At 32.7% G+C, this 19,657-nt stretch overlaps 1 protein-coding gene and 1 long non-coding RNA gene across 2 annotated transcripts; both read right to left on the bottom strand.

The window, feature by feature from the left end:
* Positions 1-4,014: 4,014 nt before the first annotated feature.
* On the bottom strand, positions 4,015-5,166 carry LOC115878982 (tigger transposable element-derived protein 1-like). The gene has a single exon (XM_030895596.1). It carries the CDS (start codon positions 5,164-5,166, stop codon positions 4,015-4,017), a length of 1,152 nt encoding a protein of 383 aa, XP_030751456.1.
* A 5,440-nt stretch (positions 5,167-10,606) lies between these two features.
* On the bottom strand, positions 10,607-13,484 carry LOC115878554. The gene is made up of 4 exons (XR_004049553.1): positions 13,385-13,484; positions 12,766-12,982; positions 12,369-12,709; positions 10,607-10,628 (listed from the first exon to the last, which is right to left on the bottom strand). It is a non-coding gene; the product is annotated as an uncharacterized LOC115878554 (long non-coding RNA).
* Positions 13,485-19,657: the final 6,173 nt, after the last annotated feature.

Raw genomic sequence — 19,657 nt, 5'->3', positions numbered from 1 at the left:
TAACCGGCCTTACTAGACTTCCACCAAACTGGCCAGATTTCTTAAAAAAACAAAAAAAAATTGGACATAACATTAAAACAAACCATTAAACAAAATTGATCTCTTCATTTTTTTAGCAAAATCTTTTATTGCAGTAGAAAGCAAAATAGTATATGTATCAAATATACGTGACATAATTTACTTATCAGCAAAGGCAAACGCATTCCTTAATGGTGTAAAATCTAGTACTAAAGAAGAAGCAGATGGCAGAATAATATTACATTTAAAGGATGCGGTGCAGCATGGGTCTCAGAACGTGGTAGGCGAACAACGATCAGTGCGAACATACTGATGCACTAGTACTATGTATAGTTTTTTACGTTTTTTACAATTTAAATCTCTTGGTCTCCAGAATACACAAATAACACAATTGGCCTAAAAAATCATACTTTAGATGCTCTTGGCGACAAGGCTAGCGCTCTTCCTGGGTTTCATGCTTTTACAGCATGTGACACGGTGTCTTTCTTTTCTTACAAAGGAAAAAAGTCTGCCTGGAAAACATGGAATTCGCAGAGCGATAAGGCAACCAAAGCTTTTCAAGCGATTTAAAAATAAAAAATTTCCTGCGGAAATGCTTGATTTTTATTTTCCATTTGTTCCTTATTATACAGGATGTTCCAGAAATAAGTGCAAATATTTTAAGGGGTGGTAGATCTCGATAAAAGAAACATAATTTCTCTTTATCGTTTTTCAAATAAGTCCAAAATAACGGAGTTATTTTACTTTGAAAATTTCCAAAAAAAAATGATTTTTTGCTAAAATTTTGAGGGATTTTTTTTCTTGTAAATTTAATCTAATACCTATGTTGCCATATTATCAAGAAATTATGTTTTTTACCTAAAAACTAAAAAAATTTCCAAAAAAATTTTTCAAAAAATTTCGAATTTTCAAAATTTTTTTTTGCGAAAAAAACCTCATAGGCATGTTTCTGGGGTTGAACTATACTACCAGTTTAAATATTTGCACTTATTTCTGGGACACCCTGTATTATCGGGTCTTGTAAAGTATAAGTACCCACAAATTTAGCAATTTTTTTTTGACAGAAAGTCCTATGCTTATAGAACAGTTTAAAAGAAAAAAAATCATTTAAAAGTGTCTAAAATGCTAACCAATCTAAAATTATTTTAACAAATCAAAAAAATTATTTTTAACAAATCTAATAATATTTTTACAAAATCACAGTTAATTATTAAAATATAAAAACCACAGCTTAACACCCTCCACGAAGAAAAGCTAACCAAAGCAACCCAAATCCTAACCAATCAAATAATATTCTTGCAAAATCACAGTTAATTATTAAAATATAAAAACCACAGCTTAACACCCTCCACAAAGAAAAGCTAACCAAAGCAACCCAAGAGCTAACCAATCTAATATTTTTGCAAAATCACAGTTTATTATTAAAATATAAAAGAAAACTGCATGATCCAATGATTTTTTGTTTTGAATCAGCCCTATTTACGTAAATCTTTAATAAAACACAAGAATAAGAGCAACATTCCGAGGTGCTTATAGTTTACAAGAACTTATATTATATATCTATTCTACAAGAATTGTTATTACTCTGAAAGATGTTTTACCCCACCCAGCACCCCTATTTGCTCCCGGGTTCCGTAAGCTTCTAAACTGCAAAATATATGAAAAACAAAGTGCACAAAATGACATTGACACATTTCCGCAGGATTTTTTTTGTATTGCCTTGCTCGTAAAGGCTCGTATAAAACAAATATAAGTTCATTTTTCATGTAACTGATTTCGGCTATACTAAAAGTCCGAAAAATGAAAATGACGCATTTCCGCAGGAAATTTTTTGTATATTTGTACTCCTAACGCCTTCTAGAACGCATATATAAAGTCATTTTTTATATAACAGATTTCAGCTAAAGGAAAGTTAAGACCTATTTTCTCAATAAAATAAAAATGCACTCTATTTCAGAAGCTTTGGTGGTAAGAAATAAAAATAGAATAATGCACATCTTTATTCCACTGAACCAAAATATTTTCTTGTAATGTTAGATCTATGTTTTAGCAATTTCCTTACCATTCTTATCAGAAAATAAGAAGTCATTATTGTATTAATTTTATATGGGGACATATATCCGATTATTAGCTGATTATACGCTAACACGATTTGTAAAACTATTTATTAGTATACTACTGTAGTTGAATCGCGACTATGGTTGAAGTGTATTTTTCAAACAAAAACTTATTCCGGTACGAAATTGGTTTTCATGTGTGAAATAGTAGCTGTGAAATAAAATATGTAGGTACAAAGATTTTCCAATTTTGATCGTCATTATTAAAACATACAGGGTTATAAACTATAAAAGGCCTCTTTTGTTGCGTTTAATTATTTTATAATATTTTACTAAAACTCTACGAAATGTATTGAACAAATTACAAACTTAGTAAAAAATCAGTAATTATATACACATTACAATTACTAAAAGATAAGGTTATATGGATATGTAGATATTATTTACCTAACCAATTTATTTAATTCTAATTCATGTATATTTATTTTTTTCGTTATTGTGCATAATGTATATATTTTTTTAAGATCAGACATTAATATTTAGTGTATCTGTAGTCAAACTTTGTTTAGAAATTTTATTAATAATTTGTCTATGAAAGTATATACCAGCGGCGTGCGGTGACAATCATAGGCGGGGAAGCGAATCGGTAAAAAAACTTATTTCGAGACATTACTTTTACATTTTCTTTTTTTCTTATATGTACATATTATATACGATTATCCAAACTATGTTCAATTTGAATTGTTCCAAAAGTTTTTTCTTTTATAGTAGCAGTTAAATGTCCTTTACTATTGACATGCCTTTTTACACTTTTGTGAAAATTATTTAAATCTGTAATCCTGACTACGTTCCAGTTAGTTTTCTCACTTATATTAAAAAAGTAAACAGGGCCAACAAAATAATTTGGATAATTTATTGCAGCCGGTTAACCACTCATATTTGTCGTAAAACCCAACATGAAAACGTCTTGTGAATTTTTTTACCGACTTCTCCACTCTGGCACACCCACTCTACTCTTTTACTTAAGCTGTGACTCTGGTCTCTAAATTGATAGGAACCGTTGGCCTACCAGACTTAGAGGAGAAGGTACAAATATGGGCTACCATTTTGTTCTTTTACCATATTTTGCTTAATTTTTATGTATCTGGCACTTTTTTATTCTTTCTTATGCAAACAAAACCAACCTAACATTATATTAACTGCTTGCTATTTTATTCTCAATACTTTCTCAGATTTTAATTTTGTTCATATACCAAAAAACCATTCACCATAAAAGTGATACAATTATGGGCTACTCTGAAAAAAAAAATAAAAAAAAAATGTAACGTTTAATTAAGCATTATATTAATGAAAATTAAAAAAAAACAAAAAGTAACAAAAAAATTACAAGCTCATACAGTACGGCAAAAATCACAAATATATTCGTCCTTATCGGCATCCGCACAGTCAACATGCCCCCACATGTTGCACATTAAGCATTGAATCCAGAGTTCACCTTTGCGGTCTTCTGAAAAATTTCCTTCACAAAATATGCACTCAGCATCTAAGTCATCTGGTTTCTTCTGTCCAGGAATATCATCTGAATCTAAGTCATCATCCGCTGGCACAAACTCTGTTTCCTCGTCTTCACTTTCAGATATTTTTTTTTGGTTTCCGTTTGTTAGATATTTTGTCGGCTGACTGAGAAAAAACACTTTTTCTTAGCGCCCATAGCACTTTGTTTCATTTTTTCGGCAGTGCTTAGCAATTCATTTTTGTAAGGAGAAGAGGCAATTATCGTCGCCCCTGAAGATTTTCTACCCTTATTGGAACTAATCTTCTTAGATATTCGCACTGGTGAAATATTAAAGGGAGATATCACTTTCTTCTGCATCCCAGATGGCCCAGGTTGTGCGTCGACTCTGGTCGGTGGCTGTGTATCTGATTTAGATGTACCTGGTTAATCATGTTTGTTTAAAGGCAATTCGGCTGAACGGATCAACGAGCCAGTCAAGTCGTTTTCAGCAGTGCAGTTTACTTTTTCTGTTTCAATTTCGGCAGCCAGAAAGTCCATGTCTGAAAAGATATTTCGGTTCAACGGGAAAATTCCTGTTGCACTGAATCCTTTCACTGCAATTTCTCCAGTCTGTGTTTGAAGATAGGCCTTTCCCAAAAGTTCGCCGATATCAAATTGCGATAAGGCCCGATGGTTGTGACGAATCCATTGCCTAATCTCCTCACTGTAGTAAGTCTTTAAAGCCCCCATAAAAGTTTTGTCCAGTGGTTGCAATTTATGGGTTGATTGGAGGGGTAACGAGACTATCACTACGTTATTCTCTCTTGCCATGTTGACAACGTCCAAATTACGCGTATGGCTATAATGTCCATCCAAAACTAGGAGCATAGGTGATGTTGGAGATGGTTTTACCGTGTTTATAAAATGTCTAAACCATTGGGAAAATAATGAAGCTTGAACCCACCCACTAGGATGACCGGCAGAAATGGACCCCGGTGGAGTACCCTTCATTAGTTGAATATTCATGTTTTTCCGAGGGAATATCAACATCGGCGGCACAAAATCTCCTCCAGCACTCATGCAGGCTATCAGCGTGATTAAAGAGCCCCTCTCCATGGATGTTAATGAGGCAATTTGTTTTTTACCCTTACGGCCAATTACTTCTGCGATTTTATTCTGCACAACAGTCAAACCAGTCTCATCCACATTGAAAACACGATTAGCTGGGAATTTATATTTTGCATACAATTCCTCTAAAAGCGTAAAAAAATTGTGAACAGATTGTTTATTAAACCCTCTGGCTCGCGCGAAAGATGTTGGCTTTCTAATTGATATATATAGAATATTTTTATGTCTTTGAAGGAATAGATCCAACCAGCCTCTTCCTGCCGCCTGCGTAATTCCAAAAGGATGTTTGAAGCCATTTTGTTCTGCTAGGCAAAATGCCATACGCTGGATATCTTTGCGTGTCAGACCGTAAAATTTGGCTTCCATTTCAAGAATATACTGAACTAAATTATTTTCCAAATCTGTGTTTAGGATTGTTCCTCGACCAAGCTTGATTTTAACAACCTCGTCCACACTAAGATGTTCCATTTTTGCTAATCGTTACACTGTAGTTCTTGGGACCCCAAATGTTTTGGCTGCTTTTAGAGTACCCATAGCTTTCTCTCTTACTGCACGAACAGCCCTCTTCATATTCTCTGCATCCCATGTTTTTCTCTTTTTTGGATTTGAACCTGGTGATACTACAGCTGTTTTGCGTGGCATTCTGAAACAAGACATCAGTTTTCAATACTGCTTCAAATATGGGTTAGCCCATATTAGAAGCGGAAAGGTAGCCCATATTAAAAAATAACCTCACAAAAATTAATTGTCTCATAAATATTTTATATTTTAAGATTCCATAATTTGAAAGTGTTAATCTAAAAATACGAACCTTACGTCAAATCTGGATCAATAAAAAATAAGTGAACCACTAAAAGTGCGGATTTATAACGCTTCACAATCAACACTCTTAAATCTCCGAACATGGCAAAATGTCAAAATAACCCTGCCAGAGTTCCACACGCGGGAAGCGAATTACAGTATTCAATAATCGGTATCTTCCATTGAAACATAAATAGTTGGCACGTTTACCGTTAGATGCCTCCACTTATATCAAAAATGACAGTGTAGCCCATATTACATGCCTAGCCCATATTTGTAGCTTCTCCTCTACTAATGTCACTTTTTTCTTGGAAGTTCTGACTAGAAAATTCCTTTTTTAATAACACACATACAACACAAACACAGTCTAAATTACTGTCCACGCTAGCAGAAGCAGAAAATTGTCCTTCTTGACCCTCCATTACAAACCAAATAGTAAGCACTAAGTTATATCCGAAAAAAATACAATATCTACATATATAAAATCCTAATGTTTATCTGTGTCGTCTCTACTGAAGTAACGACTTGCTCTAGGTTGCTTTTTTATTAAAAGATAGCTAATTGGCTCTTCTAAAAACTGTCGTCGCCGGACTTTTTGTTTTTCATTTAATTAAAAAAAAATAAAAAGTTTTTTTTTCTCATGTCGTGGCGGATGCGCCAGGCTTCAACTAGTTACCTAGAAAATCGCAAGTGAACCCGTCCCGATAAATTAAAAGTCGCGGAAGGCGGAAAGCGGCATAAAGATCGCTGCCGTGGCTAGCAGCTGTGCCCGATTTTCCGGCTTAAATTTCCGGCGGCGATTTCCAGGCGCGCATCAATGCAGTAAAAGGCTAATTAAATTTACTACGTTTATGTAAGGTTTCAAATAAATAATTTTAATAAATTAAATTAATCTTTTGTTATAAAATAACAGTATCTATTATTAACGTTTAACTATTTATTTTTTTATCTTTAAAAAGTTTAGGGAAGCGGCGCTTCCCCCGTTTCCATGGACCGCACGCCACTGGTATATACGTTACTTAGTGTATTATTTCAAAGAATATCCGTTCTTTTTCTTAAACATAAATATTTTCCAGTTGCTGTGATTTATATTAAAGTTGTTGTTATTCCTGCAGTATATTATAATATATAATATAATATTCTTTCTATAAAACTTGCAACAAATTTACTATTTTTGGATATGGTAAATGTAACAAAATATTAATGTTAAACAAAGAAATTACAGTCTATTTTTAGTAAATAGAATGTCGTTACATAAAATATAATTATTTTGTTCAGATCAATTATTTTTGTGAATAATAAAAATAAAGATAATAATTTAATAGTTTTTTTATACTTTTCTAATGTAGAATGTAGAATGAGTGGAAGGGGGCTTAATTACTGCGACTTTAAAGATATGACTCCCACACCACCCGTGATACATGACCACAGACAGTAGAGCGTGCCTGGTATGCCGGACGCATATTCGGAATTCGCCGACACATGAGGTGGCGGTATTTGTACTAAAAAACAAAAATACTCAAAACCGAACGTCACTTCGGGCATGTTCGTTTGTCCTCAAAATTCCTATTTTGAGAAGTTTGGCCCGACTTTGTCCTGGTTAACGTATTAAATCTGTCAACGCCGCATACTTTTCAATCTTGTTTTGTTTTTGAATTTGACAGGATTAACCTCAGACAGAGATAACTACGAGATGCCCAAGTCAATGTGTATAACTGGTTCTCTAATAACTATATATAAAAATCCAATGACGGACCCGTTGAAGCTGGAGAGCCTTGGCGCTGCGATCGGCGCTGAGCGATTCAAAAAGCGCGCCTTTATTTGAATTTAAATATTTTTATATATATATATATATATATATATATATATATATATATATATATTATTAGTTATTATATTATATATACGAAAAATATATTAAATATATAAATAAATAATATTTTCTTGCCCTTAGCTGTGTATTTTTTCTAATTTCAGAAAAATCGAAAGTAGAGAAAAATTTAAAAAAAATAAAAGTAAAAAGATTAATTGTTTTGCTTGTCGTAAGAGGCTGAAACAAGCTCCACTCCACACAACCGGTTTCTGGGCCTACCTCTTCATCAGGTGGGGCTGACCAGGGGCTGGCTCTCACCGATACGGCAAGCAAAAACTTCTTCTATATCAACAGACGATGTCGTAAAGTCTCAGTGAGATATTAGTGCATCTCCCTGTCAAAAAGATGGTAAAGAGCGTTTTTCGGCCCGCTCAAAATAACAAAGAACAGGATGCTGCCGAGTGTCGGAGAGGTATTATGCATCTCCGTCAAGATGGTAAGAGTTTTTCGGTCCGCTCAAATATATGAATGAACAAAACTCTTACAGCTTTTGAGTGTATACACAGTAATATTTTTCTTGCCCTTAGCTGTGTATTTTTTTAATTTCGAAAATCGAAAGTAGAGAAAAATTAAAAAAAAATAAATAAAAAGTAAAAAGAAAATTGTTTTGCTTGTCGTAAAGGGGGGAACCAAGCTCCACTCCCACAACCGGTTTCTGGGCCTACCCTTCATCGGGTGGGCTGACCATGACTATTTACTTTTTATTTATTTTTTTAAATTTTTTCTCTACTTTCGATTTTTCGAAATTAGAAAAAATACACAGCTAAGGACAAGAAAATATTATTTATTAATATACACTAAAGCTGTAAGAATTTTGTTCATTTCATATATTTAAGCGGGCCGAAAAACGCTCTTTGCCATCTTTTGACGGGAGATGCATTAATATCTCACCGACAGTTTACGACATCGTCTGTTGATATAGAAGAAGTTTTGCTTGCCGTATCGGTGAGAACCAGCCCCTGGACAGCCCACCTGATGAAGGGTAGGCCCAGAAACCGGTTGTGGGAGTGGAGCTTGGTTCCCCCCTTTACGACAAGCAAAACAATTTTCTTTTTACTTTTTATTTTTTTTAAATTTTTTCTCTACTTTCGATTTTTCGAAATTAGAAAAAATACACAGCTAAAGGCAAGAAAATATTATTTATTAATATACACTAAAGCTGTAAGAATTTTGTTCATTTCATATATTTAAGCGGGCCGAAAAACGCTCTTTGCCATCTTTTGACGGGAGATGCATTAATATCTCACCGACAGTTTACGACATCGTCTGTTGATATAGAAGAAGTTTTGCTTGCCGTATCGGTGAGAACCAGCCCCTGGACAGCCCACCTGATGAAGGGTAGGCCCAGAAACCGGTTGTGGGAGTGGAGCTTGGTTCCCCCCTTTACGACAAGCAAAACAATTTTCTTTTTACTTTTTATTTTTTTTAAATTTTTTCTCTACTTTCGATTTTTCGAAATTAGAAAAAATACACAGCTAAAGGCAAGAAAATATTATTTATTAATATACACTAAAGCTGTAAGAATTTTGTTCATTTCATATATTTAAGCGGGCCGAAAAACGCTCTTTACCATCTTTTGACGGGAGATGCACTAATATCTCACCGACACTTTACGACATCGTCTGTTGATATAGAAGAAGTTTTGCTTGCCGTATCGGTGAGAGCCAGCCCCTGGTCAGCCCACCTGATGAAGGGTAGGCCCAGAAACCGGTTGTGGGAGTGGAGCTTGGTTCCCCCCTTTACGACAAGCAAAACAATTTTCTTTTTACTTTTTATTTATTTTTTTTAATTTTTTCTCTACTTTCGATTTTTCGAAATTAGAAAAAATACACAGCTAAGGGCAAGAAAATATTATTTATTAATATACACTAAAGCTGTAAGAGTTTTGTTCATTTCATATATATATATATATATATATATATATATATATATATATAGCAGCATATATATATATATATATATATATATATATATTATAATACCAAATAAAAGACTAATATAAGAATTAAATTATTTATTAAGATATAAAAAAATAATATTTTCACATATGTTACAATAAAATGATCATTTTAAATATACATAATAATAAATAAATGGTACAAGGAAATAAAACAAACATTTGAGATACAGATGTTGCAGTAAAAAATGGAATATCCGCTTTTTTTTCATATGAAAAAACCATGACATCAGGGAAAAAGCTTCACGTGCCATATGCTTAACGCACGTTAGGGTCCACGTGGAAAGACACAAACATTCAGCACGGCGAAACAACGTGGCCGCATCCGAAACTCCTTCCAAAGAAAACTTTTCAATACATTGAAAAATTTTTATCCAGTGTCCATCCTTGAAAAAAAGTATTATTAGATGTGAATGAATTAGGGTTTCCATACATCCGGATTTGGCATGTTTGAGTTTTTATGGTGTCTGGGGTATTATGCGATTAAACTCTTTCACAAAATTATTTAGTTTTTATGATCAGATTTACCGTATTTTCTTTCAATTTCCGATTGGATTACCCTTAAAATCGATCAGACACCTTAAAAGATTTATAACTAAGAATTTATTTTGAATTTTAGCGCGTCAACTGCACTGGTATATTTATAACTGCCCTCTCTAGGCCACTGCCGCCGGCTTTTATACCGACAGGTAAAAGAAATCTAGAATAGTCCAAAGATCGTTAGGCGCATAGAGAAGGTTTTCGAATGTTCTCGTATGTACGAGTCATTCTAGTGGGTCTCGATTCTTCTCGAACGAATGAATCATTGCGGTGTCTGTGCGATGTTAAGGTCATCCGAGGGCGGGCCATATTGTGAGGTTAGGTCGAGTCCACACCGGCTCGCAACAGTATAATTAATTGCAGTATGCCATATATGAATTCTAGTATAAGACCATATGAGGAATACATTTTTTTATTTGAAAGTGGCAGACAAAGACATATTACGAAATAAAATATCTTCTTTAATTAATATTATATTTAATGTTGAAATTTTGTACAAAAAATCAACATTAAATAAAGACAATGAAACTTGAAACTAATAGATATTTTATTTCAGCATATTAATTTGTTGTTTATTGAAATTGCTGGGATATATTACCCCATGTCATTTTCCTTAGGAGTGCATATTCCTTTTCAATACTATCCTACAATTGCTTCTTGGTCATGTTGCTCTAAAAACTCAAGAGCGTATATTTGTTTGATGACATATGTTTATGTTAACCCTGATGGTGCTGCAATTTGTTTTAGAACATAGTTCACCTAGAAAATATTGTACTGGTTATGTCATTTTTTTTATGTAATTGTGATATGTTTTGATCTGTAATGTGTTCTGTAATGTGAGCTGTTTTCATGACAAATTAAAAATTTATTCCTCTTGGTTTAAGATATAAACAAACATAAACAATGAAAATTTGAAATCTTTAGTTTGATAGTTGTTAATGTTGACTAAATATCATATTAAAAGAAAATAGCCATCTATTAAGAATACTGATATTTTATATGCTACACCAAGGATATTTTTATACTTAAATACTTCTATTAGTATTTCTTGAAAAAATATTATAATCTACAAAGTCCAATGAAAAATATCGAATTTTGGATTGTAGCATTATTTCAGAAAATCATAGTGCGTTGGAACAGTGTAGAACAGATGGTTGTATGAACATCAGCATTTTCTACAATACTAAATATAATATATTTATTTGGTATTTTAGTATTTGAGATTAATTCTATAAAATTTATTGTTCGTTCTTAATATAAATGTTTGTTTAATTAATTCACGGTTATTCACCTCATTAGACACGGAGTAATGTACTGTAGCCAAACGATTAGATTTTTACAAATTGCAAGTTTTGGATTTGTTGTAGGACTATTTATAATTATTTGCAACAAGTACAGTGTACTAAATAAATAAAAATATAACACTAGTTAAGTAGATGTAAAAGAGGACTAATTAATACGATCTCAGTATTCGAACTACATACATTAATTGACTATTTGCGTTGATTAATAATTGCTCTAGTACTAAAAAACTGAATTTTGTATGTGTATTAGACAATGTGGTAAAAGTAACACCTTCTAAATTTTATGTCATTTTTTGATAAATGCTTATTTATAATAACAGAGACGTTCATATTCATAACTTATTAATATATTGATTTTTCTGATTCAAATCTACATTTATTTATAATAATTTATTAACTAACATAATTAAATGTGATTAATTAATATTTGGGCGGAAATAATGGTGGTATATTATTTAATTAATGGTACACTCTTTTGCATAGATTTAAATAGTTATCTCTTTGTAAACAAATGGGCTAGCAATATTATCGTTTTTAGCATCGGTACAGTCTAAAATGTCAATATTATAAGAAAATGCATTTTCTATGAGAATTTGAAGATATCGGTAAAACGTTATATAATACAATTAAATTGTGCATCTGATTGACATAAAATATACAGGGTGTTCCATTTAAATTAAACAAGTTATTGCCGTTTAAAGCTAGTAATTATTTAAAATAAATTTTAATATAAAATAAAATTTTTAGACACTCTGTATAAGATAGGTTTATTTTTATTACTGCAACACAAAATTTAGAAAACAGAAAAACTTCAGTACAATATTTGGTTTTAAAAACTTAAATACCCCTAGAGAAATAAAGTATTAAAATTGTTACTGCATTTTTAGGTGAGATAAACCTTAATCAAAGTTATCTTTATTTTAATTGTAGAAACTAAAAATTTCATAATATACATAGTGTTCCATTAAAAAAAATACAACATTGATATTTTTTATTTATACGGAACAATCTGTATCTTACAAAAATACGTTTAAATTGTAGCTCTAATAGTCCTTAAACAAACCCAAGACTTTTATAATTTGGAAAATTTCAAAATCTTTGGCTACAATACTCCGTGTCGAATGAGGTGAATAACCCTGTATAGCAAGATTACACCTTCGATGGTATTAATCTGAAAGCGCTGTTAGTTCTTTACCTAATTTTTGAGTTAATGTTATATTATCCTTTAAATTTATCCCACTATCTACTAGCACTTTTATTTTTCTGTTGGGTATAGACTCATAAGGTAAATAAGTATATAGATATTCTTGTGTGAATTTTCACTACCTTGAAGTCACTAAAACAAAGGTAATTTAATAAATGATTTTTCTCCAATATATGAAAACCAATATTGGAAGACAAAAAAAATAATTTACCAGATAGTCCGTTCTTTATGTTTTACCCTCTCTGATTGTATATTATCCTCTCTGATAGTCCTAACAGAAGTTGCAGTGAGGCTCCTTTACCCTATATTTCAGATCTTGTGACTGACGTTTCCTACAAATATAGGGAATATAGGATGTAAATTATTTTATATTACGCTTTGGGATTACCTATGAATGTCGGCAGTTTTTCTACATGATACAGAATGATGGTGCTTCAATTATGACAGAACATGAAGAAGATATACCACTTCTTAACCATAAGAAAAGCATGTTTTCCACAAGACAAGTGACGGATTCATTTGTCATACAGCTCTTCACCTCTTTTCCCTTTAGTAGTTTTGTTCTGTTTCTATAAAAATATCAGTTCATTCCACTTTAACTGTACCTACAAATTTTACATATTGTTGCGAGCCGGTGTGGACTCGACCTAACCTCACAATATGACTTTCTATCCACACGGAACCGACGAAAAACGTAACAATATTGCTGATCACCTCTATCTGCAACACGATCTTTTTATAAATACTTATAACTAAAAGAGATTATAAATACATGTGTAAAAGTTAATATAAACAATTACCTATTAAATTAAATATAAAATATAAAAAAATATACGTTAGAATATAACAAATTTATTTTCTAACTATTTTAAAATTGATTAGACCCGATTACTTAAAATTATGTACCAAAGTAGTAATAGGAAATATTTTGTTTAAACTAGGATGTTATAAATAAAAACAAAATAGTTTATATAAAGAAATAATAGAATATAAGCTTCTTTACTTACAACCATTTTTATGTTTTCTTTTTGAAAGTGAATTTTCTACACTGGTTAGTTCTTTTATAACTTGAAACACTTTTATTTTTTAATAGTGAATATTATTATTTTCAGGCCTATCTTCCATACATTTTCATGGTCATATATTTCTCTTGTCTAGCGAAACCTGATTATGCTGCAATGTTCAATTTTGTTATTAGTTCCATTAGAAAATAAAATACTGTACTTAAATAAATAACACAAACGACGAACTCTGTTTTTAAAAATTTTATTTTCAAAAACTACTACAACTAACAGCGTTCTGGTTGGCAAAAGAGTGACAAAAGAATGAATATAATTTCTCACAGAGAGTTTTTATAATATTTAAACTGATGATTAAGGTAAGTTATATTCGAAGTAAAGTCATGCTTCCACTGCGGTAATGTGGGTGGACGCCTACGTAACTCCTCCCTCCTCAAGCATCGAAAATAACCGAATTTATGTTCGAAGTACTTTGATGGAATTGATGTAGATCAATGGAATCGATTGGCTCAGTATCTTCGATCTTCTTCGGCTCTGTTCTACGATTGGTTCTCAATAGTTTCATCAACTTGCTTCTATACTTGAATATTACTAAGGCTATGACTGCTAGTAATATTCCTACGATGATATAGGGTGTTTCATTCTGCATGGTTGTATATACAGGGTCGGCCGGTGGAACTAATTGATTCGCCATATCTTTGAGTTTATAAATTTCTTCTAAGTTTATTTTGGCAATGTTGGGTGTCACCAAAACCTTTGAATTATTGACTATTGGCAATTCAATTGTTGGTAAAATCAATGGCTTCCCTTTCGTTATCTTGATGTCATTATAGAACTTCTTTTCGTTGATCTGAATCTCGCATGTTTCTGGAATCTTCACCAATATTGACTGATTTATTTCAAAGTATCGGTCGGATTCACATTTGGCAATGATTTTCTCAGGCTTCGTCGGTAGGATCAGGACCATTTCTCTAGTCACTTGTTCGGCAATGGGTTCCTCGATGTGGACTGTTATCGTTGGACAATTCTTCGCTTGTTGACCATTCAGTAAATCTTCAACGCATTGATCGTGTGGGTGGAACTTCTCGACGCAAAAATATGTTTCTTCAACCATTGGACATACTTCGGCGGCGAACTGTTTTCTTTCTTCGGTGTGTGCCAAGTAAGGGTAGTTTGGTATAAAAATGGATTGATTTTGGATTATTGGAAAGATGTGATAAAAGGATAAAATTTCGGGTCTCAATATTGGAATGTGTATTGCGAAAATTACTTTATTTTCGGAAAATTTCACTTGAGTCCCAAAAATTTGGTAATAAGAAAGAATGTTTTTGAATTTTGGTATTTCTAAAGGATTATACAGATGTCTTAGATAATTCAACATCTTTTGAAGTTCTGAACTCGAAAGAATACTATTATGTAAAGCATTTACTTTTGAGAACATTATTGCGTCTTCCAGATTGTCTAAAAATAGAATTAAAATTTGGCAATCTAGATTTAATTGGGTGATTACGCCTTGAAAACTAAGATATTCATTTAAGTTATTGATTGTCCCTAATGTAGTCGATTGGAATGATTTTAAACTAGTTTCTAACATATATTGATTTGTACTCAATGTTGAAATAGTTTTATTATAATTATCGATTAAGCCTTTAGAAAGTGATGTTTGTAATTTTATTTCATTGATTATATTTTTCTGATTGGATTCTAACGCTTTGATCGTTTCGTCATAACGCTTGCCGTCCTCAGAGTCTAATTAACCGAATAACCACTTATTTATGTGCCCTACTATATTAATCAGGCCTCTCATTCCTGAAGTGTGGTTGTAAGTTTCCAAGCTTATCGGAGGTCGTGCGTATTAAATATTCTGTTCTCAGGAGTAAATTTTCGGCAAGTCCATGATAAGATAGACTATTAGAAGCTTTTATAAAATTTAAATGAGTTTTTAAAATAGAAAAATATTGTTCAATCTTTTGCAACTTATTGATTAAGCCCTTAAATTCTACATAGTGCAAAAATGTATGCCTATTATATACTAATTTAGCGTCTCCTAAACGGATAGGAAGAATGGGGTTCTTAATGTTTGTTATTTGGACATCGGTCTCAAGCGTTGCTCTGGCTAGAAGTACCAGGAACAGCAGTATCGGTGTCATTGTTGCCCGTTTCGTCCTGAAAAACATTTATTTTGTTAGGTTTACGTTTAGGATGTTTTGCGCTGCTTTTATGGTAAAAAGTACCCTTATTTGTTTTAACTTTTATATCTGTTTGACCAGATAGTGGTACCTTTTTTAATTTCGGCTTATTTTTGGCCCGTGTTTTATTTTTTATATAAGCGACCTTTTGTTCTTCGAAATCGGGTGGGTCATTTCGATTTTCGTTTCTTTTATTGATAACATTTTCTTTCTGTTGCTCGTTGGTGGTCTTTATTTTCTCGTAAAGCATGTTCGATGTTTCTTTATGTGACTGCACGTAACTCGATATTATAGCGTTATCGTTCAACTCGAAAGGGTTTACTGACCTTATATGTCCAGTGATTATTTCGAACGGTGTAAACTTAGTCACACTATGTATCGAATTGTTGTAGCCCATTACAGCACGTTCCATTATTTGCTGAATATTTAAATCTTTATGTTCTTCTTTTACGCATAAATAGCTTTCTATGATGGTAGAGTGAAATCGTTCGACAGGAGAATTTGAGTTACTATTTTTGGGTGTTGTAAAATGAAGTTCTATTTTATAGAGCTTAAAGAAATCTTCCAAATCCTTATTTTTGAATTCCGTTCCTTGGTCAGCTGTTATTTTTAAAGGAAGGCCATGGTGCGTAATAAAATTATATAAATTTTCGACAACTTCCATACCGGTTACCTATACTTTTCATCGGATAGGCTTGTCCGTAACGAGAAAATGAATCTAATACTGTCACAAATGCATCAAAATTTATTCTAAATGTATCGATATGTATGTGTTCCAACGGTCTTGAGGCTGTGGGGGTTAAATTGAACTTAATTATTGGTGGATTTCTGTCATATTTGTTTTTCTGACACGTTTCGCATTCATTAATATAGTTTTCGATATCGTCGGATATTTTAGGCCAATAATATTGTCTACCTAATGCTGCCTTCATTTCAGTCATTCCTCTATGACAGGTTTTGGTCGTGTGATACATTTTTAATTTTTCTAGTTGGTCATCTCTTATTATTACATCTTCTAAAAAGTTGGTACAGTGTAATAAGTTGTATGACGAATTTTTAAATATATTTTGGAGTGTAACAGTTATTATTCGCATTATTTCAGGGTTCTTAGAATATACTGCGTAAAGTTGTTTAGGCTTAATATATTCTTTCATAAAAGAAACTATATTTGGTGTTGGGTCTCTTGATGGAATTGTTATATATATTCGGTTGTTTTCGAATATTTTTTCGCGTCGTATTTGATTTTCGGTTATAATATCGCCAGTTGTTATAATTATCTGATTTTTGTAGATATTTATTGGTTTTTCCGTGATAGGTATATTTAGTATAGGATCTTCGGCAGATGAGTGTACAATTTCTATGTCAGTTTCGACATTTTCTTGTACCTCTGGTGGTCTAATTTCTTCTTCCGGTGTTTTCGGTGGTTCAATTGGATTTTGTGTTCTTGGTGGTCGAACTTGTATGTCGGAGATTATATTGATTTTTGGTAATAAAATTTCGTTGATTGTTTTTTGATCTAAATATGGTAAATCAGTTGGTAATTCGTCTGGTAAGTCGTTATTACCAAATAGAAATTCATTAATAACATCGTTCGTGTCGCCTGGTTTGTTATGGACTGGTTCTGCGTCTAATGCATGTATATCTACAGGGTGTCTTGACAATGCGTCAGCTGCTTGGTTGTTTTTACCCTTTTTATATTTGATTTCGTAATCAAATTCCTCTAGCTTAAGTCGCCATCGTACTAAACGAGAGTTCGGCTCTTTCAGTGACATAAGCCATTGAAGTGGTTTATGATCTGTGTAAATAATGAATTTTTGTCCGAATAGATATGGTCTGAAGTACTTACAACTCCAAACAATAGCTAGCAATTCCTTTTCTATTGTTGAGTAATTTATCTCGGCGGGGTTTAGCGTCCTGGATGCGTAACAGATAGGGTGGTTGTTCTGTGATAGCACTCCTGAAATGGCATAGTTAGATGCATCAGTAGTTAACTCAAATGGTTTCGAGAAATCCGGGTATGCTAAAACGGGTTCCGAAGTTAAAATGTTTTTACAAGTATTAAAGCATTCTATGAATTCTTTAGTGTGTTCTACTTTGCACTCTTTCTTCAGACAACGAGTCATTGGTTTGGTGATTTTGGCGAAATTTTTTATAAATTTTCTATAGTATCCTAGAAGACTTAAAAATGATTTAATTCTTTTTATTGGGTCTGATACCGTCTGGCGTCACAACATGTCCGAGAAATTCCACTTCGCTTCGTAGAAATTCGCATTTATCAATTTGGATTTTTAGATTAGCTTCTCGAAATTTCTTGAATATTAACTTAAGATTTTGTATATGCTCTGTTAGACCTGTACTTACGACTATGACATCATCCATGAATACCATACATATTTTGTTTTGGACATCTTTTAGGACTTCGTCCATCACTCTTTGGAACGTTGATGGGGCGTTCTTCAGTCCAAAAGGCATGCGCATAATATATTCATAATGCCCGTTTTCAACAGTGAATGCCGTTTTCTCAATGGAATCCTTATGCATCTCAATCTGGTGGAATCCACTGGCAAGGCCTAAGGTAGAGAAATATTGAGCTCTTCCTAACTTGTCTAGTATGTCCGAGATGTTGGGTATTGGGTAACGATCTGAGATAGTTTTTTCGTTTATTTTCTTGTAGTCTACTACGATTCGCCATTTTTGTTTTTCTGATGCGTCCATCTTTTTAGGGACGATCCATATAGGGGACGACCAGGGACTGCATGATGGTCTTATTATTCCCTTTTCCAACATATCGTTTATTTGTCTGCGGACTTCTTCCTTATGCACAAATGGGTACCTGTAGGACTTAGTATATACAGGGATATCGTCTGTAGTTTTAATCTCGTGTTTTATTTTCGATGTGAATGTTAGATCATCGCTTGGTTGATAAAAGATATCAGAAAATTCTTGACAGAGTTTTCGAATTTCAGATTTTTCCTCTTTATTCATATGTTCAGTACGTAGTAAAGAAGATACATTTTTATCTAATTCGCGATAATTTGACTGGTCTAAATTTTGTTTAAAGTTATCTAAAGTAAACAGTTCGAAACAATTATTTTCAAAAGATTCTACTGCTAAAGGTTCAATAAGAGTAATAGAAATAGATTTGTCTGTTGGATTTTGAATTTCAACAACAGCAAAGCCATTTTTTGCGTTGGAAAGACTAGATTGTATTATTAGATTTCCTAGGTTCGATTGATTAATTATCACATCGCCCTCCTATACTGATACAGGAATACGTTTTAAAATTTTTTCATTTGGATTTATTGTTATAGAAAAATTTGTTTCGCTTGGTTTTCGATATTTAAAAGGGATTTCAAAATTTTGACACTTTAAAGTTTGATTGACTAGATCGATATTTAATTTCATCTTAATTAAATCGGTTAGCCCTATGACTATATAAATCGGTTAGCCCTTCGTCAAAGAAATCATGGAAATCGAAAAGGATAAAATTTATTTCGTTATCTTTAGAAAATTCTGAGAAAGCGGGTATTTTGGCTTCGAACTGAGTTTCCTTACTCCCTAAAGCTGTTTTAATAGTGTTATTAGATCTGTAAATATAATTTGGGTAATATTTTTCGGCTACCGTGGGTCTAAGTATTGAACGCGAGCTACCAGTATCGATTAGTAATTTGATTCTAGGGTGTTCGAGTTCAATGCATGGTAACGCCTTGTGAGACGATATGTTTATGTCGATCAAGGTTGGTTTTCGGCCTGGGCCGGGTTGGTAAAATTTCCGCTTGGGTTATCTCCACAGTTTGGGTCAATGTTTTGAATTTCTTCGATATTATTTTCCTGTCCGGGATAATTTGCTTCTTCTTCCGGATATGACTCGTAGTATTGTTGATCGCAATAATCCTGTAAGTATTCTTGTTCGTTTTCAGTACATTCATTCGAATGCAATTCCTCGAAAATGAGTTGGGGTGGATTGTATCTGTAGGGTTGTTGGTATTGTCCTTGGAAGGGTTGATTTAAATTTTGTTGTTTTGAAAATCCATTTGTATTTTTAACGCTTATCGACATGGGGGTCGGTTTT

Source organism: Sitophilus oryzae, unplaced genomic scaffold, assembly GCF_002938485.1.
Source record: "Sitophilus oryzae breed Bouriz unplaced genomic scaffold, Soryzae_2.0 scaffold_1063_pilon_pilon, whole genome shotgun sequence".
Taxonomy (NCBI): domain Eukaryota; kingdom Metazoa; phylum Arthropoda; class Insecta; order Coleoptera; family Curculionidae; genus Sitophilus; species Sitophilus oryzae.
This window is presented reverse-complemented; position numbering and strand designations above follow the sequence as displayed.